Source organism: Manis pentadactyla, chromosome 6 (genome assembly GCF_030020395.1).
Source record: "Manis pentadactyla isolate mManPen7 chromosome 6, mManPen7.hap1, whole genome shotgun sequence".
Lineage (NCBI taxonomy): Eukaryota > Metazoa > Chordata > Mammalia > Pholidota > Manidae > Manis > Manis pentadactyla.
In genome coordinates, this window is record NC_080024.1 from 150,641,278 (window position 1) to 150,668,920 (window position 27,643).

The following is a 27,643-nucleotide window of genomic DNA, read 5'->3' on the forward strand; positions in this document are numbered from 1 at the left end:
AGATATAGATTGAATAACACAATTAACCAAAAGGAGCTTGTTGTCATAGACAGAACATTCCACCCCAAAACAGCAGAATATGCGTATTTTCCAGTGCCATGGAATACTCACCATGATAGACCATCTCCTAGGCCAAAATAGCCTTCAACAAATTTAAACAATTGAAATCATGCAAAAAAATATATACCACACGTGTATGTATATGCATGTATACATAACATACAGATATAAGCATATAATACACACATGTTTTTAACAGAGTTTTATATGATTTTAATATTATTATTTAGCTGATTGACCTAAACTTTTGTGTATATGTAGGAATGTCAGCATTACTTGGAGAAAATAATTACTCCATGTCAAATAAACTACAGTTATAGAGGAGCAAACTAAGACTTAAGGAAAAATCATTACTTTCAATGTACTTTAGACATGATTTTCTGTGCTTCATTATTGTTTCCAAGGTTCATGTCACATGCTCATAAATTCTTTTTTAGATTCAAAAAATATAAAGCATCTGCATAGTTCTCAATAAATGGTTCTCAATAAATGTTTTTTTCATTCAGACTATAAATCATCATTAATATACATTACGGTTATATTTTACATACAAATCATGCATATTTACTAAGCATAGTTTATGCTATGATAGAAGAGAGCAGAGCCTGTTTTTTATGAGTAGACATTTAGAAATTGTTTGACAGACCTAGACAAGTAGATGTAGATGTTCAGTTTAAGCAGTTCATGAACTTTCACTCTCATTAAATAGTAAATAGTAAGATAAAGAAATTTTACAGAATTACTAAGAATACTAACAATTTTCTAAAATTAAGTACAATTTAAGAATAAGAAAATCTTAACTCTGAGTTAACATTAACCAGACTTATTTTCAGTGTCCTTCAATGCCTGAAAATCTTCAACTGTGTGTTTATGGCATTTAGATTCAAAATGAGAGAACTTATTGATCTCGTTCAGAATCTGTGCATTATTGATGTGTGTTGAATTCCAAACTGAAATTTTTGTTTTGTGACTTAGTTAAAACTTGCCAAAAGATCCCCAAAAGAAGCAGCTCAAGAGAGTTCTTGGGCATCACATATAAAAAAAAGCAAAAGAAAAACCTGGCCTAACATATTAAACTAAAAACATATGGATGGAATATTCTTTAAATGATTCTTGAATCTAAATCTTAAGGGTAAAGAATTTAACTAAATACATTTGAGGTTTCCGTAACCAAAACATTTGAAAAGTTAGACAGGGAATTCAACTTCCCTAAAGAGAGATGAGATTTCTACCTAATATTGAGTAAAATGAGCCTTCTCTCCTATTTTGAAATGCTTGTCCTGTACAATTAAAATGTCAATCTTTATTAAGTATGCAATGAATAGTAATGAATGTATATACTATATACTTGAGGAGCTTTCATTTTTCATTTGTTTTTGCATTCAGGAGCCAGAAAAAAAAAAATCCAGAGAAGTCAAGAGAAAATGCCAAATTAAAGAAGGTATATATTTAAAAAGAATAATTACACCATGCTTTGGCCTATCCTTTCTCACCTAAAGCACAGCAATCTTTTTCAGATGATTATGCTTTTGTAAGACTTCTAACTTGATCTGATTTATAATTCAAAAAGGTGAATTTCAATCTTTGCCACTAATATGTTCATTGCTTTTTAGCAAAAAAAAAAAAAATTATGAAATTTCACATCATACATAAGAAAGAAAGATTAACAAACAATATCATACTTGCCCTTATATGAATATAGCTTTGATTTAGTAAGAAGTAGGGTGAATGAAGCAAAGTATCTGGAAATATTATGCACAGGTAAAGCTCACAAGAGTCTAAATACGTTATAACATATACACTTCTGAGTCCAGTTTTCTCACTTAGCTTTTTGATATGGGATATATTTTAGCCAGTTTGGATTATTAAGTGTAAACAATATGCGGTTGGGAAAATGAAACAGATGTTAATAATAATTTTTTTATCAAAAATATTTTATAACTGCTTTTGAAAAGTGAATATGACAGTCATTTGCACTTTATTTTCCTAACTTCACTACTAAGCCTGTGGAACCTGTCCAATCAGCTAATACAGACAGAGTAGTTTGGCCACTATGCACATTCCATCAAATGGGTGTGAGAAAATCTTACTGAATCATACTGACATGGAAGGGCTTTCTCTTATTCAATAAAAAGTGTAACCAGATCAGTGAAGAATTTCTGACTTAACCTCAGACATTCTTTAAGAGCAAGTGCGAATATGGTGAATGGCTTAGTAATTTTGTTTAGGAAATGCATCGGTAAACTGGGATCGCTTGTGGTTTTGTTCACTGAAACCTTGAAGTGGGCATAAATATTGGAAGATGTTGGTGAATTCATTATGAAAGAAAATCTATCATTTTAACTGATAGGTTTTATATAAAAATAAACAAGAAAGCATGGAAAGCATAACTCCTCTCTCTTGGGCCCACCTGGTTTGTGGCAGAACTGTGATAGGAATTATTTCACAGGGTAATTATCTCTCACATTGTAATTTAACAATAACTATTAATTGTTGAATTGTTGGCTATGTGGGTTTCTACAATTAATTTCTTTTAAAATAATCTTCATGGGCACAGTTGTATTGTCCTGTACGTTCTGTAATGATCTCTGTGAAGTTAAACAAAATGATATTGACACAGTGATGCAAATTCCTGAGTCAGGGTCACCTGTCCAACTTTGGGAAATGGTAGACTCTTTGACATGACCGGGCTTTACAGTGTTCTTTCCAATTAAACGTGCACTCTGACTGTTAGCTACCTGGAGACAGAAGCAAGATCATTCTTATATAAAAGTAAGATTTGACAGGCTCTACAGTTACACCACAACTAATGCTCATTTCGCTTTTGGCTCAAGGTCTCAACAAATATTTTGGCCTAATCATTTGGCATCATTAAGTTTGATTAGACTGCATGAGAAGGTTAGGGTAGATTGTGGTTCTGTTCACTGAAACTTTAGACACAAATATTATTAAGAAATGCTTAAATTCAACAGTTGTCAGGCTTCCATACAAATAAGTAATAATCACTTAGGTTATTTTAATATATTGTTAGAAGAAATGTACTTAAGCTGTTAACTCAAATCATAGATAAAATATCTTTATGTCTTAATATTTGTTCACTAATGAAACATTTCAGGAATATTTAAAATAGAACTTTCTTGAGCATGATTGACACCCCAACTGCTACACAAGAGTAGTTAAACTATGTTTTATCCTCCAAGAAATGCTAAATTATCTGAACCTAAATTTGCACTTGGCAGGCAAAGCACTGTAAAGCTTCAAGATCATCAGCCTACCAGAAAACTAATTTTATTTTTCCATTTCCCAACGTTTGCTACAAATGATGCATTGGTGCTTTATAAAATGTTTTGTGGATTTTCCTTTCCTTATTCCTTTATTCATACCCCAAAGAAGTAAAGCCAATCATTTTCCATCTCTGACCTACAAGGTTTTTATTTGAATGTAATATTTTGTTTTCCTTCTTAAAGCATAGAAACATTGTTATTGTCTGGGAATAGTAGCAATAACATTAAGATATGATGTGGAGAGATTATTCTGAAATAGTTTATTTTAAAAGAAATGGAGTTAATATTTTGTCATTGAGCATTATCTAAGAAATATATTATTTTTACTGAATACCTAAAGAAAAGTATCCCATTGATTTGAAACAGTGAAACGTGGCTCCAACAGTACTGGATAATAGTGAGAGGCCAAAGATCAAGGAAGCAGGGAAGTCAGTTAAAAAAAGGGTGGCTTGTCATATGAATTCCAAGCCAAATCTGTAAATGAAGACAACTTCTATGTTATCAAATAATGCAATTATAATTTAAAAGTGACTCTTGGCAAACATAAAAGTCTGTGTTTGTAAATGTTTACATTTATGCTTATACTACAATGCTTTGGGAAAATAAAGTATCTAAGTTTTAATGATTGACAGCTTGTACAAATTTACTTTATATTAATTAGTTGACTTCTTTGTGCAAGGCATATCTCCTGCCTCTATATGATTCCAAAACCTAACATTCAAATCTGCTAATGTAGACTGTAACTGTCTGAATAACTTGCCACACCATAAAGATTTTAAAAATATAATATTTAACCATGGGCGAAACTTGAACTGTACTGAGGTGATGTCATATGGCCATTCCTATGATTGTTTCACTTACCTCACTGTCGTAAGTGCAGTTTTCACGTTTACTATTTAGTGTTCTCTTGCAAAACATTCCTAGAAATACGTTAAAGTTTTCTGCTTTTGACCCATACTAAATGCATACATTTTTATACTAGTCACTTAGCATGTTTGTCAGGACATGTTTTAAAATACAATGTGATGTTTTGCCTTCCTGGATACTAAAAGCTGATCCTTCTTTTTCTCTGTCAGAGGGTATGGCATCATATCCACAGTAACAACTGTTCCTTAGCATTATGTTTTGAATCTGTATTAATCTGTTTTCTCCTTGCCTGTCGCTTTTATTAACATTACTATGTGAACATTAGCGGTCCTATGCCTCTTAGGAAAAAAAGAAATCCAAGAAGGGGTTCATTTCAAATTCATTTCCTATAGGTTAATGGAAAATAGTAAGTATAAACAATAAAAATCCCTTTGGACCCTCCTTTAGGCTGCCCTGTCAGTGTAACCTCTGCCCCAAATGCTTTTATTTCTGGCACCCCTCATTCTTCAGCTCATACATGAGACAGCACTTCAGAGAACCTTCTCTAGGTATACAGGTATGTGTTGACTCAGAATACACTATTTCTTTCAAAGGCAGTTAACATTTCTAATTGTTAGTTTGACTTACTGCTTTTAGTAATGAGCACGGTCCCCTGATGGCAGAAACCACATCTGTTTTGTTCACTGTCACAGAGGCGGACAAGGGTAGCTTTTCTGCTCAGATGCAGGACCTCGAAGGGAAGGAGGAGAGGCAAGTGTAGGTCCCCATGGCTGCTACTTGAAGGTGAGGATTCAGGGGGAGGCAGGTGGTGGAGAGAGGGGACGGAGCTCCTGCTTAGCAGTGGGATTGCACAAAAGAGAAAGCTAAGGCCAGGTTTGTGTAAGGAACAGACACACCACGGTGGCCAAAACATAGGACATGGAAGTAGAACAACAGAGAAGAGGCCAGAGGGACGGACAAGCCCATAGGGATGGCTGACGAGATTCAGCTCACCCAAAGCACAATGTCAGGATCGGCTGAGTAACTGGTATGATTTAATGGGATATATTTGAGCACAGAACTACCTATGACAGAAGTCTGCCAAATATACTTCTTTAATAATCTAAAAGATGATCTCACTATAGTGAAAATAGATATTTTGAAGGTGTAGGTTTTGATATGGGGGAACAGTGGTCTGGATTCAAATTTCCTTAATTCCCAAAATGTGCTGACTCCTTCTAAGTGTAAGACTTGGGCTAGTTACATTACATCCCAAAGCCCTGTTTTCTTCATGTCTAGGATGGAGCTAATAATATTTCACTGAATAATATTAATATGTCCTAGAAATTGATTATGCCTTTATTACATGAAATGCAGAGCTTTTTTGTAAATCTTATTTATCTGTTTATATGCCTGTTTTTACAGTATGCTACTTCTCTTTTGAAACAGAGAAAAGAAACAGAAAAAAAAATGGTACTGTGGTCCAAGGTGACATATTAGTCATATTAGTGATGTGTATAGCACTGAGGAAAACTGTCATCTTGCCTAAGAGACAGCCTGGACCAACCAAGGACTCAGTACTTACATATTTCTGCCTCCCTTAACCAGTAAGGATATGAGTCAAAGACAATTTATGTAATTTGTCCAAGACCATCTATTTAGAAAGTGGCAGATTCAGAACTTGAACCAACAGAAACTGGAGCCCAGGGTCTTATACATTAAACTCCTCTTTAGTGTGCAATAATATATTTAGTAATATTATTTATACATTGTAAGACCATCAAATTTAATTTATTTGGTTATGTACTGCATTAAAAAATACTTGTAGTAATCATGGCAGCCTGATTGAACACTTTTTAACAGCTTTACTGAGGTATAATTGATACAAAATATTGCATGTATTTACTGTATATAATTTAATGAGTTTGTGTGTATGGATGCACCCATGAACCCATCACCATGATCAAGGAGATAAACATCCATCACCTCCAAGAATTTGTGCCCCCCACTTATGTGGTAAGAACAATGCAAAAATCAGTATGAAATGCTAGAGCCAATAGCATTAAGATATTTTTCCATATATCCAAGACTTTGTGCCACAACCACAGACAAATACTTTCACTGTCATTTGAAGTAAACCATGAAGAGCATGCACATTATATAGAGGGGAAAATTAATGCTTTGAAAAACACACATAAGGATTAAATACCCCCATTTATACTGGCTTGAGAAACACTTTAGAACAGGAAATAATATTCAAGTTCAAGGACTGAAAGATTAAACACAACTCAATTTTGATTAGTCAGATGTGAAGAAATACATAGTTAATTGGTAGGCAAGATCTCAATGTACCAGAATCCAATTATAGAGTCTTCAAAACACCAGTGATATAAAAGTTAATGAGACATTTTTAAAGGCATTACAATTTTATGATACTGATTTATTTTGAAAAATGGAAAGGATAAATTTAAGTTTAATATGCTGAAATAAACTTTCTATCTTCATTTGGAATTCCAACCAAAAGAAATATCATTAAATAGGGAATAATATATATATGTGTATGAATATATATAAAATATTTGGTGTGCTTCTAATTAAGAATTCCTCTTGTTCTTTTTTAATACTGGTCTTGGTTTACTAATGGTCCAAGAAATACGGTCAGTTATATTATTATTGTCCTCTGAATTACAGTAAATGAAGGGAGCAATTGCTTCCAATCAGCACTAATTCAAATGTGATCGGACATATACTAATGCTAACAAAAATAATTACAGCCATGAACCTATATTATAATAAGATTATAATAAGGGGTGAATTGGCTTGGCACCTCTACAGAACACTTGTTAAAATATTTTTTTTTTTCCTAAAGCTGAAAGTGATATACATTTAATATTATGTAGTCTTTTTTTTCATTTAACAGAGGCTTATTTTTTAAATCCACTTAATGTAACCCCTTCAGTTGATTAAATGGATGGTTCATAGGAGGCAGTTTATGATCTACAACTCTATAAAAGCAAATGAAAAAAATGAGAGGAATTAATGTCATGTACATAAAATGTTTATACTAGAAAATCTTATTTGATAATAAAAACAGTTAATTTTGTAGGACCTGAGAACTTTATTAATTTCTAAATTAACCTGCATATTTTAAGTATTCATTTTCAAGAAGGGTTCCACTGGCTATATCTTCAAGATAGCTGTGTTGCTAAAATGAATAAAGGAATGGGTATACATACTGCTAAGAAGGGTTTGCATTTACCAGTTGATTTATCTCTATTTATATGGAAAGCTGTCTTAATTCCTTTATTTACAGAGCTTTGCGATTGCTAAGACTGTTCAGTGTTACCTGTGCTGTGAAGCCTGTCCGTTCATCTCCTCTTTAGCAGTGTCTTTTGGACTCTGCATCCATTCCCTGGGAAGCTAACCCTGAAATTTGAAACATAGTATGTACTAAGAAGAGATTGATTTAGTAAATATATTTTTATAGTGACAACTATTTTTGATCTGTATGTGCTTTTCTCATCCACTGGACCATAAACTCTTTAAGGACAAGGGCGGTGTCTTATTCACAATGTTTTATTTTCAAAATTTATCATAATATTACCCACAGTAGGAAATTAATTAATACGTCATTACATGTTCTGCTGACTGCAGGAACAGAACACTCAACGATCATGCCTTAAGCAGATAATAGGCGGTTGTCCTGCCTCGGAAGGAAAGCAGAGGTCTGCTTTTCAGGTTTCACGCAGCAGCTCAATCATGAAATGGACTCTTTTCATCTTTCTCTTCTGCTATTTTAAATGTTGCAGGGTAGCCGTTATCCTTTCCTTTTTCCAGAACCATGTCTCTGTTCAGGCAGGAAGAAGGCAGCGAGAAAGGGATATTTATGCTGATGTTTTCATATTTTTCTAGATCAGAAACTTCTCCTGCAGGTTTCCTCTCACAGCTCATTAGCCAGAACCGGGTCATGTGCTGCCTTGAGAAGAGCCACTGGTCAATGAAATGTAAATCATGGGAGGTTTAGACCAGTCATGATTTATCCCCTGGTATTGGGATGCGGCTTATTTTCACGGATCAGTACATTCTGTCTTCTACCTGAGTAAGCTGTAGTTTAGTTAGCAGGGGTCAAGGGGAATCACCAGTTAATGGACATATGTGTTACAATAAGCGTTATCTGAAAAGAGATGGACTTAAAATGAATCACTCATGTCCTAGGATAGCCCCATGGCATCTTTATATTTTTATTTGTATTTGCAAACTTAATATGAGCAATTTTTGTTTCTTTGAGGATAATTATGAATGCATCAATCCCTCTGTATTCTTGGTTACAGTGGAAAGGAACCTATTCAATACTGAAAAGATACATTGTTTTCACCAACTTTTATTTTTAAATGTAGGTCTTGCTTTTATGATTGCGAGAGAAATTCAAATGTTATGTTCTCTGTCATTTCTTAGGCCTGAAAAGGTAAATATGGATTTGGATTCCATTCATCACTTAATTGAGGAAACACCAATCTTCCAGATGCAGCCGTCGGCGATCAAACCACCGTGTGACGGGGCCGCATCTAGCTCGTCCCCCAGGCGCACCCGTAATTCCTGTTCTCCACTTTATGGGCTGCAGTCTCGTGCTGCTCACAACTTCTGTGCCCGCCCGGGCAGCGCCAATGAATGGGATGTTTGTGAGGAACTTCGCCTGCGGGAACTTGAAGAAGCCAAGGCCAGAGCTGCTCAGATGGAGAAGACCATGCGGTGGTGGTCAGACTGCACTGCCAACTGGAGAGAAAAGTGGAGTAAAGTTCGAGCCGAGAGGAACAGTGCCAGGGAAGAAGGAAGGCAGCTCAGAATAAAACTAGAGATGACGATGAAGGAACTGAGTGCCCTGAAAAGGAAACAAAGTTTGCCACATCGACAGGAGGCACTGGGAGCTAGAGTTACCCAGGACCTGAAGCGTCCCAGTTTCATAGAAGTGTCCTACGCACAAAGAGACCGATTTCAAATTGGTTCGCAAGTGTGTGAGTCTGTCAGAGAGTGTCTGGTAAAGGGAGAATTTCCTACAAAGGAGAACACAAATAGCAAGGTGAGAAAAAAATCCACAGAGGAGTCTGGAGACTGTGTGTCTCTGAAGGCTGTAGGTAGTAATGGGGAGGGAAGGCAAAGGGACAAATCCCGTGGTGACTGTATTTGTCTACTAGGGCTGCTATGCTAGGTACCACAGACCGGGTGCCTTCGCAACACAAATTTGTTCTCCACGGTTCTAGAGGCTAGAAGTCTGACCCCAAGCTGACTACAGGGCTGGCTTCTTCAGAGGCTCTCTCCTTGGCTGGTAGATGGCCATCTTCCTCCAGAGTCTTCCCAGCGTCCTCTGTGTGTGTCCATGTCCACGTTTCCTCCTCTTATAAAGAGACCATCCTTATAAGCCACTAACCTACCCTAATGACCTCATTTTAAGTTAACCATCTCTTTGAAGACCCTATCTCCATATACAGTCACATTCTGTGGTACTGGGGGGTTAGGACTTCAATATATGATTGTTGGGTTTTTGTTTTGTTTCGTTTTGTTTTGGTCAGTCCATATTCCTGAGCTTGCCAACAGTTTTAGCAAAAATTAACTCAGCAGTTTTTGTGTGTGCAAAAAAATATCTCGAGAGATTTCTCCCCATGTATCCTAATGATGCCAGTAATGATAAATCATCCACACAGTAGTTTAAACATTTTCCAAGGTCTGGAACTGTGACCTTACAATTAGGTCCTGTGAAGTGGGTATGACAGGCAATGCCTTTAGGGAATCCTTCACCCCACCCACTCTTTGAATTTTGTGGTATACTTGGGATCTCTAAGTTTCTGAGAATTCTGCCCAAAATAAACCTTTAAAAAACTTTATGTATTCTAGCAGTTCATACAGTTATATATCCATGAACCATCCCCTGCCTCTATTTGTTTTTAATCTGATAAATGCTGTTAAAAACCCATGGAACATATTTTGGGAAATTTTAGGAGTTTGTGTTGTCACTTTATACAGTACCAGTTTATATTGTTACCCCTTCCTATTCCACCCCATCACTAAAAACATAAAATCAGTTAATATCTTACTCTTCTGCAATTCCATCTAAAAATTTAAGCCTTTTCATTCTGTATGGGACTTGTGGTAGATATAACCTAGATAACATTGTAAATGAAAAATTTTTAAAGTCTTCAGAGAAATATATTTTATTGTTATAGAGTAGCACATAGAAAGTGGAGAAAAGCTTGAAGAACGCAAGTTATTGGCCACATAACACTATTAGACAACGATAAAGAAATGAAAATAAGAATTTGATGCTGAATCATAGCGTTTTCCTTTCAGGAATATGTTTTCTTTGTGATTTTTCTATACTAGATTGAAAAATTCATCAATGATAACTGTTTTATATATATATTTTTCTTTTCAGGGAGAAGCTTTGATTATTGATCCAGTAAGATTAAATGAGGAAATGAAACTTAGTTTAGGCTGTCCTGATTTATTCAAGACCAGTGGTTCTGAGAACTGGGTACGGAAGGCTGAAGTAAGACCACAAGCAGTAAACATGCCTTTGGAGAACCAAGTGCCCAAAATTCCACCTTTGCAGGTGTGTTTGGATGAGTTCCAGAAAATTTTATGGAAAGAAAGAGAGTAAGTGCTAATCACTGTCTCCCTTAACCGAGTCTGATTTTCACATTTCTTAAAATTAAGTCTACTAAACTGACCATTTGATATTGTACTTTACCCATGATTAGTCATTAAGTACTAATATTTAAAGAATGAGTTTCATATATATTCATTTTTTGAATTTTAAAGAGTAGTTTATAACTTGTTTTTTTTCCACTCTTTTATCATAAACTTGTCATCATCTCTAGCAGGTGTATATGTTAAAATAGCCAGTGTATTGTTTCATTTTTACAGCATTCATAGACCTCAGTGAGCCAATGCAAATGAATATGTTGATATTCATAATGGACAACTCAGTTTTGTCGTGTGTTGATCGCAGAGAAAGATGCTTTGCTCACCCACCGTTTGTGGCGTAAGGACAGAGCACTGGCCTTGAGATTCAGTGGCCTGAATATTCCTCTGGGGTCTGCCTTATTCTAGCTATAGTGAGCTAGTTAGCCAAGAGCGTGCTGTTATCTCCTTTATAAAATAAGGAGAGTGATGCCTGCATTCCACTGTCCCTCATTTCATAACAAAGCATCCCAGACAGCGGTTGTCACTGCAACAGAAACCACCATGCATTGTGTTCACGAGTCTGGAGTGTGGCTTTGTCTGGGCGGCGGGCCTCTCAGCAGCAGGGGCTCCCCGGGGGAAGCATGGCCAGGGCTAGAAGCAGCTGAAGCCTCGCGCACCCCCGTAGCTGGCGTTCTCTTGGTTCTCGTCCAGGTCCTGGCTGGAACACGCGCATGGCCTATCCGTGGGGGCCTATCCGTGGGGGCACCTGGCTTCCTCAGCATGGCCAATCCTTGCACAGTGAACGTCTCAGGAGCACAGAGAGAAATAGGCAGCGTCTTAGTGGCCTCGCCTCAAAGGTCGCATGGCTTCACTTCCGCCTTCACTGAAATCGCATGAGCATCAAACACAAATAATGTCTGGGGAAGTGACTACTGACGTGGGTTACTCAGTGTGGGTGTTTGCTGTTCCTTCATGGTCACCTCAGAAAACTGTGTGGAATATTTAATGCACTTTAAAATGCAGTCCCCCATTCTGAAAATAATTATTTTTCCACTCCTTAGTTATAACACTCTTAACAGGCAGAATTTTAAAAAGCAGGAATGACATACACACACACACACACACACACACACACACACGCAATACATGTAAGTATGGATATAATTGTATATTATATAATGCTTTTAACTTCACTGGTTTGAGTGGATGGAATAGTGATAGGTATGCATGCAAACCTTGCACAAACACTGTAAACTCTTAGCTATCCTTTCTTTTCTGTCAGCCAGAAGTTTCCCTTTAGTCTCTCTCAAATATATTTGCACCACTAATTCCCTTCCTCAGATTCTCTGTCTGTTCCTCCTCATATGAACAGGTTGTGATAATGAAAGCATCTGTGTGTAGAATAAATGTTTACTATCCTACCATCAAGTATAAATTTGTAATAGATGTAATCAACATTAATAGATGAGAATAAAATTGAATATTTTTAGGCCTGACACTCATAATAATAATTAGTTTTATCTGGAACACAGTCAAGTTCTAACCTCTGTATTTTATTTCTTGAAGGATTTAACTTTTGAGTGGTTATAAACATCTCTCAAACCCCCTCACAGTGTTACTTCCTGGACATAATGTAAGCAGCAATAGGAAACTGCTTTTTCCCATACGTAAACTCTCCAAGCACAGTTTTGATGCCACACATGTGTGTCTTTACACACTCACATACACAAACACATAAATATATATTTGACTTCCTTGGAATAAATTAATAGTCCCCATAGTAAGTAAATTCTCCAGTTCTCAGCAACTTCAGTCTATGAATCACAGACAGGTCAGAGAATAGGGGGGAGGGGGCCTGTGATTGCACTTCGTCTTCTCTTTCTGCTTAAGAAACTGTCGCATGGGTGTTATGTGTCCATGAATCAACATCAGTGTGCAGTCCACATGTGGCAATTACAGCCTTTGTTCTATCTCAAGAGAATGTTTCCCAAGGATATAGTATGTACTGTTCCTATAAATCTGTCTAATCTTTTAAATTCCTCCTGGAATCTCAGCAAGTGGGTGGCTGGAGTTGAGAGGATGTGAATGTAATTTTTTCTATGTTCCCAACTAGTGGGAAAATTCCATTTACTGGACCACAGGAGTCAACTGAGAGAACTCAGGGAATCATTTCTACCATTGCCACTGATTAGAACCTCCTAATCGAGTACACCAAACTTTATTATATTATTTGTACTCTGAATACAGTTTAGTTTTATGAATAATTATCCAGTAAGTTCCTTAGGTACTGAAAGTTTGTATATTTCTGATCTCTTAGGTGAAGTCTTCCCAGGTAGAAAATTTGAGGTGAGAGCAGGAGCCTGGTCCCTGGGTGGTCAGGTGTGCCCGAACATTCAGGAAGAGGGATATTGGGGCTTACGTGAGGGGCCCATGAGTAGAGCTCTTGATGACCTGTTTTAACAGTTGGAATTAGTTCTCCAATTAAACGTCCCTGAGAAAATGTTTGCTCTGTGCCAGTTAAGCTTAGCTTTAATTCCTCCCCTTCAGTTTTATTTTCTTCATTTATTTTCTACAGAAGAAAGTACTATGCTTCAGTTATTTTGCTTTGCTTTATTTAATGTTGCATTTTTTCCTTAATAAAATGAGATTTAAAATCTTGGTAAGAAGGTACAGCAAACGGAAAATGCTTCAAAGTTTGGCATAACATAGAAATCTGTATATGGTTTGTGAATATGTATGTATATTCCTCAACACCGGAACAAGTTGGCATGCAAATCTGGCTAATATTATTTAACTTAACATTGTTAAGGATTGGAAAGTCAGTCCTACTTTACTTACTTTATTCACTGTTACTAATGGGATATGCAATAAGCCTTTGCCGTTTTTTTTTTAAAAAGTAATTTGTGGTTTTCATTTATTTATTTATCTATCTCTATTGAAGCATAATTGACAAATAAAATTTTTATATGATCAAGGTCTACAACATGATGTTTTGATATACATATATGTTGTGAAATGGTCACCACAATCAAGCTATTTAGTACATCTGTTACTTGACATACTTACTGTTTTGTGTATGTGGTGAGAACATTTATGATCTACCCACTTAGCAAATTCCAAGTACACAATACAGTGTGGTTAACCACAGCCACATGCTGTACATTAGATTCCAGAACTTTTTCATCTTTTACTTGAAAGTGTGCATCCTTTGACCAATTACTCTTCACCTCTCAGCCCCTCGTACCCACCATTCAACTCTGTTTTTATAGTTCAACTTTTTAAGATTCCACATATTACTGAGGTCATATAGTGTTTGTCTGTGTCTTACTCACCCAACCTAATGACCTCCAGGTTCATTCATGTTGTTGCAAATGGCAGGATTTCCTTCTTTTAATGGATGAATGGTTTTTTCCATCATATATATACACACACACATCCATACCACATTTCCTTAACTTTCTCATTTGTAGACAGGCACTTAGATTGTCTCCATATCTTGGCTATTGACTATTGTGAATAATGCTGAAAGAATGTGAAGGCACAGATGTCTCTTTGAGATCCTGATTTCATTTCCTCAGGCTATCCACCTTGAGGTGAGATTGCAGATCATATGAGAGTTCTGTTTTCTAGCTTTCTGAGGGCCTTCTGTACCTTTTTCCACAGTGGCTGTACCAATTCTCATCCCACAAACACTGTCCTTTTCACCACTCTCTCACAACACTTTATCTCTTGTTTGTTTTTTTATCATAGCCATTTAAAAAGGGTGAAGTGATATGTCATTATTTTCATTTGCTTTACCCTTGTTAGTAATGCTGAGCACCTATTCATATCTTTGTCAGCTGTTTGTATGTTTTCTTTGGAAAGATGTCCTTTTGCCATTCTTTAATTGGGTTTGCTATTCACTTGTATGAGTTCCTCATATTTTTTGCATATGAACCCCTTATCAGACACATGGTCTGCAAATATTTTCTCCATTCTGTAGATGACCTTTCCATTTTGTTGGTTGTTTCTTTGCTGTGCAGAAATTCTTTAGTTTGATGTAAGCCCACTTTTTTATTTTTGCTTTTGTTGTCTATGTTTTTGGAGTTGAATAAAAAACAAAATCATTGTCAATATCAATGTCTAAGAACTTTTTCCTTATGTTTTCTTCTAGGAGCTTTTTAGTTTCAGATCTAATGTTTAAGTCTTTAGTCCATCTTGAATTCATTTTTGTGGACTTTTGCACTTTGTTTTTACCATGAAGTATCTTTTGTGTTTGGGCAATCCTCCACCTAGTGAGGCAGAGTGTATTTTTCTGCATAGACTACAAAAATGCTACTAAGTCTCTATCCCTGTCTCCCCTGAAATTAGAGTGCAGAGTTTGACACAGGACCAGCTATTCAGATGGAGCCACCTAGACGTTTAAGCAGAAGCTGATGCTCCAAGAAGAGAACCCAGACTCCTGGCGAGGACGAAGCAGTGGCAGTAGTTGTATCTCATCCCAGAGGCAGCAGGCCTTTGGTCTCTAGTGACACCATCTTGTGCCTCACATTGCTGGTACTGAGGTCATGCTTCAATGTCTGTACCTAAAAGACGGTCCCATTAAGGTGCTGGTGGGAAGATTTCCATGTCTTTATCTTTGCTGTTTCTGGCTGTGCATGTTCTCCATTTGCCTCTGTGGCTCTCCCAAAGATTCTTTGAGCTATTATCCTTTTCTACTCAAATTAGCTAATCTGAGTATATTTGCTTATCAGACACATAACTGATACCAGGAGGGTATACAGGCAACAGGCGGCAGGAAGGCAGCAGGAAATGGGGTCTACAGAGAAGCAGCTCCGTGGCGTGACATGGTGCCGTTTCCTGGCTACGCTGCCTCCGCGCTTGGGTCTCTGGGCCTCCTGGTGTCTCCAGGCTTTAAGAGTATTCTTTAAATTCATCTTTTCTAATTAAATTAGCTATATATGGCTGTGGCTATTTTCAGAAAGATGCTGAAAGATGTTACTGCTAAAAGGTGTAAGTATATAAAAGGTTGGGAGTGGAATCTCAAAATGACAAATATGTCACTCATTGGAAGTATATTTGTAAACATTTTTATGATTCATAATTTAATACTAACCTAAATTTTGGACTAATAGAAAAATGGATATCTAGATATTATTACAAGTGAATTATTTTTGTCTGGCAATAATATTTGACATTAGTAGGCTTTTACGAAAATACTGATTAGATACTTTACAATGAAACTTCACACAGTTCAAATGATTAATATTTATTCCCAGATATTAATGTTTCAGGAATTTTCATCTCTGGAAAATATTTTGATTAATTTTCCTTTGTAGATATCTAAATTTTATGCCCAATTTTTATGGAATCATAGTAGTTAATAAAATAGCAAAAGATGACATGGAAATATAATCATATCTTTCCATAAAAATCATTTTGTGTCACACTTTATCTTTTAGATCCTGCACATTTTATACATTTTAGCAATCTAATTTTTAAATTTTTATATTGTTATATTAAAAAATACTGTATTTTTGCTGAACTTTATTAATTTTTTTAGCATTTGTGCATAAAATATGCAATATCCTTTAGGGTAAAATTAGTTGTTTTTTCTGTTGCCTTCTGGCAGTTCAAATAGTATAGTGATAGTTTAAATTTCAATTACAGATTTAACTATGTAATCAATCGATTTTGAAATCAATTTAGAACAAATTGATTAGACCAGACAACTGAGGATTTAAAGAGTGCCCTCTGCTGCAGAATTTTAAGTATGCAATGTCCTTATGTCCTTAATGCTTGTTTGCAGATAAGGAGTCACAGAATTTTTTTTGAAGCTATACTAAAAAGTATCCACACATCACATTGCCATTAAATAAATTTTATGAATTGTTTGTCCTTTCCCTCTAAATTGTACCTTTTTACATAGTAAAAATACATAATATTCTTTCAGTAAATTAATAAATGTCAGTTATTTTATCTAAGAATCATACTTAAGGAGATAATATTATTTTAAAAGTTACCAATTTACCTTAAGTAGGGAATATAAATATTTATTCATGTTAATATACCTTGGCAAATTATATTATTTTTATTTCATGAACTGGCTTTGAAGAGTTATTCTAAGTCTATAATCCAGATACATGTATATTTATATACAACTAAGATTGAAAGTTTAGTTCATATATAGTTTGAAATGTCCTTGAACTTCTTATAACTACTGGGGTAACTATTCTTGAAGGAATAGTTACCTCAGTAATTTTGATGACATTTTTGAGCATCAACATTCATAATAAAAGTAATAATAAATCATTTTTATGTTAATATAATCTTTTTTGCTAACATTATCATTTGGTTTATTAGAATGTAGTGTTAAAAACTGACATTGATTTCTCAATTTGTATTATTTTGAATTTGTAAATTTAAATTGTAGACTTTTCTCAAATTTTCAATTATAATTTTTTATTCTATTTATAAAATCATTCTCAAAATTAATTTAGAGAAAACTTATTGTATGATTCATCACATAAATATAGTTAATATTCTTTAATAAAATTATTTTATTGATTTACTGTACTACTTTCCTTTTTAAATTTTTGATTACTGACAAAATATTCCCATGTTCTACTCATGTAACTCTAATAAATTCAAATGATAAATAGGGGTGATTTTTAAATATTCCAATGAAGTTAAAAACTTCATTGTGCAATTTTATGTACTTTATGTATTCATAATACAATTTTACAGTATTTTCAACTTAAATTACAGGTCTAAGCCAATACTCAATTTCTTTTAAATATTCAAATATTCCTTATCATCCAAAACTTTATAAGTACCTAAATATGTAGCATATTTCAATGTACAATGGTTTTTACATATTTTTTCTAATTTGACACTAAATATTAGTACTTGGCAATGTGTTCCTTATTTCTATAGTTAATCCTACTCTTCTTAAAATCCCAAACATAGTGACTTAGGACAAAAATAATCCAAGTAAGGAACTTTAGTGTCATCAGCGGGCTAAGTTTGCTTATTGCTGGCAATTTTTGGCTGAGGTCGTTAATGGGGAGCTGTACCTCTCCACAGGCAGTGTTTATAGGACCGAGACTTGTATATGAAGCTTTTTTTGGTTAATTTTAACATATTTGCTGTATTAATAAGGGATTCAAAATCATAGTCCTATAAATGGTGCTGGTGTTTTATCCAACCTGAGTCTTTTGAGATTAAGTCCTAACTAATTCTTTTATATCTTCTTTCAATTTTATGGCTTGATTCATGCAAATATAATTATGCAATTTTCTCATGGGCTGCTTAACCACTGACTGGATTAAACAAATATATTTGTGGCCTAATTCTATTTTGAATTATTTTCATAGCATTGCTACCCAGAAAATTCGTTTTTCTTATAAATATGTAAATAGAATTCCATTTTATTCTGGGTACATCTTTCTAGTTCTGTAAATATGTTTCCAAGATTTTTCAAATGACATTATCCCTAAAATGTATGTGTGTGTGTGTATAGTTAATTATAAATACAACAAGGCTTTAACTAACAACCACAAAATCTCAGTGGCATATAACAGTCAGAATTTACTTAGCTAGAGGCTGTGGGCCACCTGGAGGTTGTCTGTTGACCTCACCCAGGGAGGATGGGCTGGCCCAGGAATGCACGTCTCATAGTGACGGCTGATATATGAGAGAACAAGCCCAATGACCCAAACATTTTTCAAGTCTTTGGTCACATTGTGCCCACATTGTGCCCACAAAAAGTCAACTGGCACTCCACTGGTAATGTCAGGACCATTTTCTGTTGTCCAAGACACTGCAAGTGATTATTTCACTATGTGTTTCATCAATAAATAACACATATCACTATTTTTCCAGCCTCTTACATTTTACCACTATTTTTTCCAGCCCTCTGCCCACCACCTGGTCCTTAAGTTCACTCCATATATCTTTCATTCTGGTTATTGCAGCATCCCCCTTTTAGGTGTCACTTTCTATGTCAGTTATCGTCTGCACTTAAAGAAAAATCATAAAATTTAGTGGCGTGAAACAATGATTTATCTTTCCCATGTGGGTGCAAGGAAGTTGGGGTCAGCCGACCTCCTGTGGACCAGCTGGTTTGGTTCATGCCGAAGTCTGGGCTCAGATCTGCTTCCCGTGTTTGTTCAGGACAACACTTCCAGGGGAAGCTCTTCTCACAGCGAAGGCTGAGGCATTAGAATAGAAGCCCAGTCACACAGTCGTTTTCAAACTTCTGCTTCTCTCCAATCTGTTAATATCCTGTTGTCAAAAGCTGGAATAGAGGGATGTGGAAAGCAGCCCTGTCCATGGCAGTAGAGAAAAGAGAATGAATATTTTTAACTAGTTACCTAATATGCCACCCAGATAAGGACTGGCCATGTGCAAAGGTTGGTAAATACTAATTAGAACCAGAAAAAAACAATTATTTTCAATGACCCACTCTAATAAATATGTGGGCATAGAAAAAAGTCAATGATTGAGATTTTAACAGATGAGATTTTAATCCTAGTTCTTACTTCGTCATTTGTTCTACAAGTGGAGAAATTAATTACAGTTATTTTAGATAGTTTAAATAAGGACCTCAGTGAAACTGCTTCATTAAAACAAAACTGCAAATATTTTAAGGTATTTTTATATCCCTAAAAAATGATTGATTTCTTAAAGTGTTAGGTGGACTCCTTGGTATTCTCTGTCATATCCAAGGATTCTTCATTCATATTCAGTCATAATATAAAGTTGGATAAAAGCCATGTTTAAATTAGAAACACATATCCTATGTAAGGAAATAGTAGGAGGAAAAGTTATTAGAGTAATACATGAATAATACAGGAGAAGGCAGGCAGAAAGTCAATTATTTTGATACTGGCAAAGTCAAATATATTTAACCTACTGTAAAACTAATTGACACAGTAACTGATCAAACCCAGCTTTATTCAATATTTATTATTCTTAATCATCTGAGAAAAGTTTTCTGTCATTACAATGATCATACACAAATATAAAAAATTAGGGAAATAGAAAATCTAAAATTGAATGCATTCCTAAAATTTGAAAAATTTAAGTCTGTTTTGCTCTTGATTTTTTACTTAGAATGAGCTCCTCTCTCGAAAAAGAAATAGAACAACTGGATTCAGCTTTGTCTGTATGGAAATGGAAGTATGAAGAATTGAAGGAATCAAAGTCAGAAACTATGAAAGAGGTATGGAGACATGGGGTGGAAAGGAAGAAATGGAAGTGATGGATTTCTCTGTTCAGCTGTGTAACCTAGAGGGCAGAAGGCTTCACAGACAAGAGGGAAGGAGGTTCAGAAGTTGAATTTCCTCTGTTACAAGAATATTTGAACTCACGTTGACAATAGTGGACTCAAAACTCAGGCCTTCAGAAATCTTGTTCTTTCAAAGAACATATTTTTAATGATCCAACCACATGACACAATTAACTGTTCATTCCGAGCACATGTGAGATGACTGCTGAAGATGTCATTATATCACAGCACCTATGAGGAGCACATTTATCTTACTATTTTGTGAAGCAGTCTGAAAATATTGATTTTCGCACATGTATTTAGGGGCTTTTCATATCATCTTATAATCAGTCAGGAGCCACCACTTGCCTTTGACATTTTTCCTTTGCATTTTCACCAATAAGATGCTGTCTCGAACCTTTCCATGTCAATGATCTATTAATACTCATTATTTAAACAACATGTTTATCGTACGTATTGTGTGTACTAAAGCCGGTAAGTGTGTGAGATAGAATATTTCCAAATAGAAAAAAAAGAAAAACACCGAATAAAACTAGTGACATGCCAAATAATCTCAAATGAGTTAACTTTTAGTGGTGTGTGTGCTGTGCGTACATATCCGTACTTACATGCGTACATACACATACAAACCACATGCACACCCACAGCTCTCTGAAGAAGCTGACCATTCAGTCATTCATGTCATCTAGAACATTCTTCCATTATTTACTAAAGACGTGACAGGCAGCATTTTTCTCGGTTTGTGAGATGCCACGTGAATGTCGCTTCAGGTTTGTTTTCAGCAAGTGACTGACGGGTAAATTAAACAAAACCAGCAAGCCAGATATAGTTTATTTCTCCTCTATGGATTCATGTTAGATTGTCAGAGTTTTTTTTTTTCCTAGATTAAATTTTGCACGTGCATTTATATACAGATTCATAGTATTTATATTCAGAGGTACCTATCTGAACATGCTGTCTCTGAGCATCGACACTAAATTAATGTTATAGAGGAAAAGTAGGTCACAGTACAAAAAACATGTTATTCTTAGGGTGTATGTGTATTTCCCTAATATGTAATAGGCTCTAAATTTCATTCAGACAGGTATTTAAGGTAAAATTGGTCTTAATTTTAAAAGTAACATGCATTTACTGCCTTTTGCCACTAGTGGACAGTGCAGACTGGAAAACGTTAGCCTAATCCTTTTTTTTTCACGTTAATTTAATATTTATGTAGCAACTGTTTTTGAAAAAAGTCATTGTTTTGATTTAGCTTACAAAACGACATATATATTTTTAAATGTCCAATGTTATCTATATAAAAATGATATTTTGGGTATTAAAAGGGGAAATACCTACTTTAACAAAGCTTTATAGATGAGAAAAATATTAAACCAATGTAGCATTTTACAGTATAAATTGGTACTATATCTGAATGCCCATACAGAAGTATATATTAATGCATATATGATCCTTATGCTGAATAAAATTATAGGAATTTTTGAACAGACAAAACCTCAAAATTATTGTGGACAATTTGTTCAACTGTTCAAACTTTTGAGTACATTTTTCAGTTAGATAAACTATAAATATGAACAATGAATGAAAGAAGATTTTTCTGTTGTAGATAATGGAAAGTTAATCTAAGCAGAGATAAAGAAAAAACATGATTTGAATTATCTATATGAGATAACTTTTAAAAATATCTCTTTCTACTTCCTAAGAAGGAATCTGTGATATTCTTAGAGCTTTTTAGAAGAGAAGTGGTATGCACATATATGTGGTCATTTTTATAAAGTATTTCAAAATGCTTAAAAATATTTAAAAATTGAATAATAAAAATATTAGTCCCATGTAATTTTGATATATACTCTGATTGTTTTGTAATAAATTACAACAGAACAAGAATTTATGGTACAATTAGAAATACACTGTAGCGTAATTATAGGCGAAAATGTTCAAAGTTCCCACACAGTTGACTGACTACCAGAAAAGTGTTGGGATGCAGCCTCTGGCACTTGATAGGGATTCTCCTTTCCTTCTGTACTTGTCCGAAATCCTGATACAAGACCTTCACTTTCACTGTTCACTTCCACTTTCTTCATCTCTAAAATTTTTTGAATGCAAGTGTAATTCTTTTTTAGATGTCTGCAACTCTTAGAAGCAAATACATGCCTGGCTGAGAACTGCTGATGGAAAGATTTTTTCGAGTTTGGAACAGATGTGCTTAATAGACCAAGATTTTCTTTTTTAATGTATTTGTAAGTCTGGTGTGCTTTAGAGGGAAATGATTCTTAAATCACTGACATTTCAAGAAGAGTAAATACAAGCATTCAATTGTGAAATCTAATAAGTAATCAAAATCTAACCAAGACAATGAAGGAGTAGAGATTATTCTATTCAAAATGCTGTTCCAGGGATGAATTTAATACGTATTCAACCTTTCTTTTTTGAGTCTGTAAATATTGATTTAGAATTAGATTATGAATTCCAAGTGTGCCGAAATGATCATTTTCATGAAATCTCATGATGTAGAGACTCAAATATTCATATAAGTAATACTCATTACAAATAATTATGGTACCTTGCTTTAACAATAAATGATAGATTCTTTACATAATGGAAGATACCTTTTAGCATATGTGGAGAACACTGCCAATATTTTTAAATTGGTCTGAAGCTAAAAACATAAAATGTAACTTTAGAAATGAAATGTAATCTTCCTTTGAAAGTTTTATGCTCTTGGTAACTTTTTAAAGGTTTTATTAAGAAATCTACTACCTTTCTGTGATAATAACAATGCTTCTAGTGGTTTATAATTTATAATGTTTTTTTACAAATATTTTTATTAAAAACATGTAGAGACACAGGCTTAGTGGGGCCTCTTTATGGTACTAATACCTGACACTGAAGTCTAAAGAAACCTAAAACACCTTTCTGATTTGGGGAAGTCAGTTAGAATTATGAGTTACATGTAGCTAAAATCTTACACTGATGTTTTCACCTTTAAAAAGATTATGTCGCACGGGAGCTATTCTGCATTCAGAAAGAGAGGTCCTTGGAGATACTTATTTGAAATAGGTGGATGATGGAGTATTAGCTGTGAGCTCAAAGGTAATTTTCAAACTTTCTCATATTTTTGCGATTACAGAAATTACTTCATAGAAATGATAAAAAATCCCTTGGAAATGACCAAAACTCCTAGTGCGTCTTGTCGATTCCAGCTTGGAACTGTGGCTCCTATCATGCTTTCCATCCCTGCTGCCCCCAGTCAGAGCCGTCCTCTCTTACTTTGCCCTCTCCTTCAAGGTCTCTTGCCCGTCACTCCATTCAGCAGCCAGGGTGATATTTCTGAAAACGTAAATTGGATTATCTTACCCCCTTGCCTAAAACACTCTGATGGCTTCCCTTCGTGTGTAGCTGCCTTCCAGGTGATTTGGAAGTCCGAAGAGATCTAAACCCACTTGCCAAACCACCAGATGGTGACAGTTCAAAGGCTGTCTGATAACAACACCATACATTTCTACCTTAACTGCTCTAATAAACAATGCCCGAAATTTCAGTAGACAGCCCCCAAGGGACCATTACTTTTGACGTACATTCCCTACAGGTGTTTGAGGGCCGTCTTCTCCTTCTCTCCAGTGACTCTGTTGTCCCCTGGGCTCTAGGAGGCCAGGCAGCCAGACAGTCTGCATCTGACCAGAGATTGGAAAAGAGAGAATGGGGGATCATGTGGGGGCAGTTTACACGGGCCAGGCTGGGGAGTGGTGCACATCCACAAGCAAGGACTCATGTGTGGAGTGGCACCTAGTTGTAAAGGTTGCTGGGAAATGTATTCAAGCTCTATTCTCCAAGGAAAAATAAAATGGATTTTGTTACCTCTCTAACCAATTTCTGCTGCAGGAGCAATATATTATATATATATATATATATATATATATATATATATATATATATATATATATATACACTAATAATTATTAATGCAGCTTATTAATAAACAATTAAAATAGCTTCTAGTTACTGATAAAAATATGTGAAGTCTTTGGCTTATATGTAAGGGAAAGTGAGCTTCCTACTCCTGAAATCCCCATGAAAGGGTTTGACTTACATCCAGGCAGCTGGGCTGCACATACTGCTTTTTTTCACAGGGGAATCTTTCACTCTTCATCCTGTGTGCTTGAGAAAGTTCATGGAAAATGTGTTCCTTGCAGATTGCTCTTTCTGAAAGCAAGATGGGGGGAGAAGGAAGAGCTGTATGTGCCTAATTTCTCCCTTTAAAGTCCCCAATAAGATTCATCCTCCTCCTCCCTGGCAGGAAGGAGTGAGAAACGGAGAGACACCTGGGTTTGCAGGCAGGTAGCTGGCCATCCACATCCCTTTGCTCTTCATCAGCATCTCCGTGATTCACTGCCTTGTTTTTGACCAGCTGGTGGGATACCCTCGTCCTGAGAGCCTCCCTCTCCTACAAATAAACCGTCCAGCTAACTTCCAAGAAGGCAGAGGGAGGGGAAATGAAGTGGCTGCAAGGGAGAACTTCCCAGGTCTGAACCAGGGACCATGATCTCTCCTCCCCTGTCCCCTCCTTTTCATTCTCCCCTACTCACACTAGCCTCTAGCTACACTGGCTTTCATGCATTTCAACAAATGAACCAAACTTTTCCCTTCTCAGCTCCAATCTGCCTGCAACGGAAACCAACACAGAGCCCCTGATATTGCCCAGCCAGCTGCCCGGTGGCAGGTTGATCATGCTGGACTGATTCACCACAGAAGGGCAGCTTACTGGAATAGAGACTTTCTCTGGACATGGATTTGCCTTTCCTGGCTGCAGTACTTCTGCCAAAACAACCATCCATGGATGTACAGAACGCGTCACCATGATACCCCACATGGCATCACTTCAGACCAAGGAGCTCACTTCTCAGAGAAAGAAATGTGGCAACAGGCCTTCACTCATGGAATTCACCTGCCTTACTAATTGCTACTGTCCTGAAACCACTGACTTGATAGAATAGTGAAATGGCCTTTTGAAGACCAGTTACAGTACCAGCTAGGGCTGGAGGAAGGTTCTCCAGAGGTCAGCATCTGGTGTGTGGTGCTGTTTATGGATGCCAGATCCAGTAATCAAGGGGTGGAGATGGGAGTGGCACCACTCACAATTACCCCTAGTAACCCACGAGCTCCTGTTCTCGTGACATTATGCTCCACTGGCCTGTATATCTTCATTCCAGAGGGAGGAATGTTTCTACCAGGAGACACAACAGTGAATCCGCTGAAGTGGGGTGAGTACTGCCACCTGGCCACACTGGGCTCCCCATCCCTCTGCATCCACAGCCAAAGAGGGAATTCTCTGCTGCCTGGCATGATTGATCCCAACTACCATGGAGAAACTGGATGGCCACTCCAGATGCAGGACACAGTATGTCTGAAATGCAGGAGGTTGGAGTATCATCACGGCCTGTGATTAGGTCAATGGAAAACTATAACAGTGCAATGCAGACAGGATTATTAATGGCTCCGATCCTTCAGGAATGAAGAGACCCACCAGGTAAAGCACCATGACCAGCTGAGGTGCTCGCTGGAGACAAAAGGAGTAGGGAGTGGATAGCTGAAGAAGGCAGCCATAGCCATGTGACCAGTTACAGAAACAGGACTGTAATGGGCATATTTCCTCCTTATTTTGCTGTGAATTAATTTGTGTGTCTTCCTGCCAATCATCCATCCACCCATCTGTCTCTTTATATCTTTGTTTTCTTTGCTCTCTATTTCTTTATCATTAAATATAAGATGTATTGACTTTATATCAGCATTTAAGCATTGTTAATTTGACACTAGAATAAAACTTTAATGGAATAGCAAGAGAAGAGTCAACTTTTCTCAGGAACTTTACCTCCTCTTCTGGGGAAGGAATTAAGGCATTTCCAGTTGTATGCAGAATAGTTGTATTATGTTAGGTGAAATTATTAGCAGTTATTCTCCTTACTTGAAGATGAGGTGTGGTTTAGAGAGACACATATGGGTGCCAGGTTAACAAGGGGTGGACTTATGATGGTTGATTTTATGTGTCAGCCTGACTGGGTTAAGGGTTGTTCAGATCTCTAACATTACTTCTGGTGTGTCTATGATGCTATTTTTGGAAGACATTAACATTTGAATGGGTAAACTGAGGAAAAAAGCCACCCTCACCAGCGCAGGGGGCCTAATCCAATCCCTTCAGGGTCTGAGTAGCACAGAAGGGCAGAGGAAGGGTAAATTTGCTCTTCACTTGAACAGGGCCTTCCAGTACCTCCTGAACTCAGGCATCACCAGCCCGGGTCCCTGGGCTCTCAGTCCTGGACTGGGATTTGAACCATCAGCTTCTGATCCTCAGGCCTTTGGGTTTGAACTGGAATTCACTCCACTGGCTCACCCAGTTTTCCGGTCTGCAGACGGCAGATCCTGGGACTTCGTGGCCTCCAGACCTACTGAAGAGCCACTTCCTACAATCAGTCTCCTTCTCTCTCTCTTTACATTTATGTTTAAATATTTTCTGTTTCCCTGGACACCCTGATACCTCGAGGTCCATGCTGCTTTCTCTGGCCAGAACAGTCACACCCAGCTCTTTCACCTGCTACCAACCAGTCACGTCTTGCCACCAACCTCAGTTTACACATCACTTTATAAAGAGGAATGGTTTCAGTCCAAAAAATGCTTCCTTTACTATTTTCCCTCAAAGAAATGTACAGGATTTTAAAAGGCATAATTGAAGTGAGTAGCTCCTTTTGTGTTTGTTTACTGTATTCCCTTCCATTTAATTGTCGGCTTCGTGATAATACAGGTTGTGTCTTCTTTACTCACCTCCCGCTTTCCAGTGCTGATCAAACATGCATGTAATTTGTAACCACTTTTTTTCTCTCGCTCTTTGTGCTTGTTTTTCTGGCATGGTGGCTATGGCTGTAGTTTAAGGAGAGTAGTTGAAATCCTGGGCTTGGCTTTGAGTAGACTGTTGAGGCTCTTGATCTACATCCCTGAGGGTCTGAGATTTCCCAGGGTGCCCAGGTGAACTTTCACCCCTAACATCCTATCCATCTCAAAAATCTTTTCAGCCTATTCTTTGCAAGACATAAATTAGATTCTCAGGCCAAAGAGTGAGGCTGGTAAAATACCATATTAAAATTCTGTAAATGTGTAAGAACAACGAAGCGTATGGGACACCACTTTGCTGACACAAGTGCCTTCAAGACCTTTTTAAACAAATGTACTTAAGAATAATATAAGCACTAAATTTCTTAAGTCGGAATTAATTGATCTATTAGTGAATAATTTATCGACATTGCCAAGGTAACCCTCAGAACACTGAGATGACTTACTTAACTCTAAGCCTGTTGTAAGAATTATCAAAGAAAATTAGGCTATTCAGAATCCTTTACTTGTAGAAACAAAATGATAAAGAAAAGGATAGGTTGAAGTCAGATGTTTAACATCTGTTTAAGTTAAGCAATACTATTTAAAAATTTAAAACATAACACAAAGGAGTCAGCCAACA

At 36.3% G+C, this 27,643-nt stretch overlaps 1 protein-coding gene across 6 annotated transcripts in view; it reads left to right on the forward strand.

Annotated features, from left to right (window-relative positions):
* Nucleotides 1–27,643, forward strand: part of CCDC102B (coiled-coil domain containing 102B) — a 289,345-nt gene that overhangs the window by 77,630 nt on the left and 184,072 nt on the right. For all 6 annotated transcript variants that reach the window (XM_057504260.1, XM_057504255.1, XM_057504256.1 and 3 more), the window contains 3 exons: nucleotides 8,646–9,267; nucleotides 10,618–10,838; nucleotides 19,965–20,073. In XM_057504260.1, coding sequence (XP_057360243.1) covers nucleotides 8,646–9,267; nucleotides 10,618–10,838; nucleotides 19,965–20,073 — 952 coding nt within the window. The remainder of the gene's footprint in view (nucleotides 1–8,645; nucleotides 9,268–10,617; nucleotides 10,839–19,964; nucleotides 20,074–27,643) is intronic.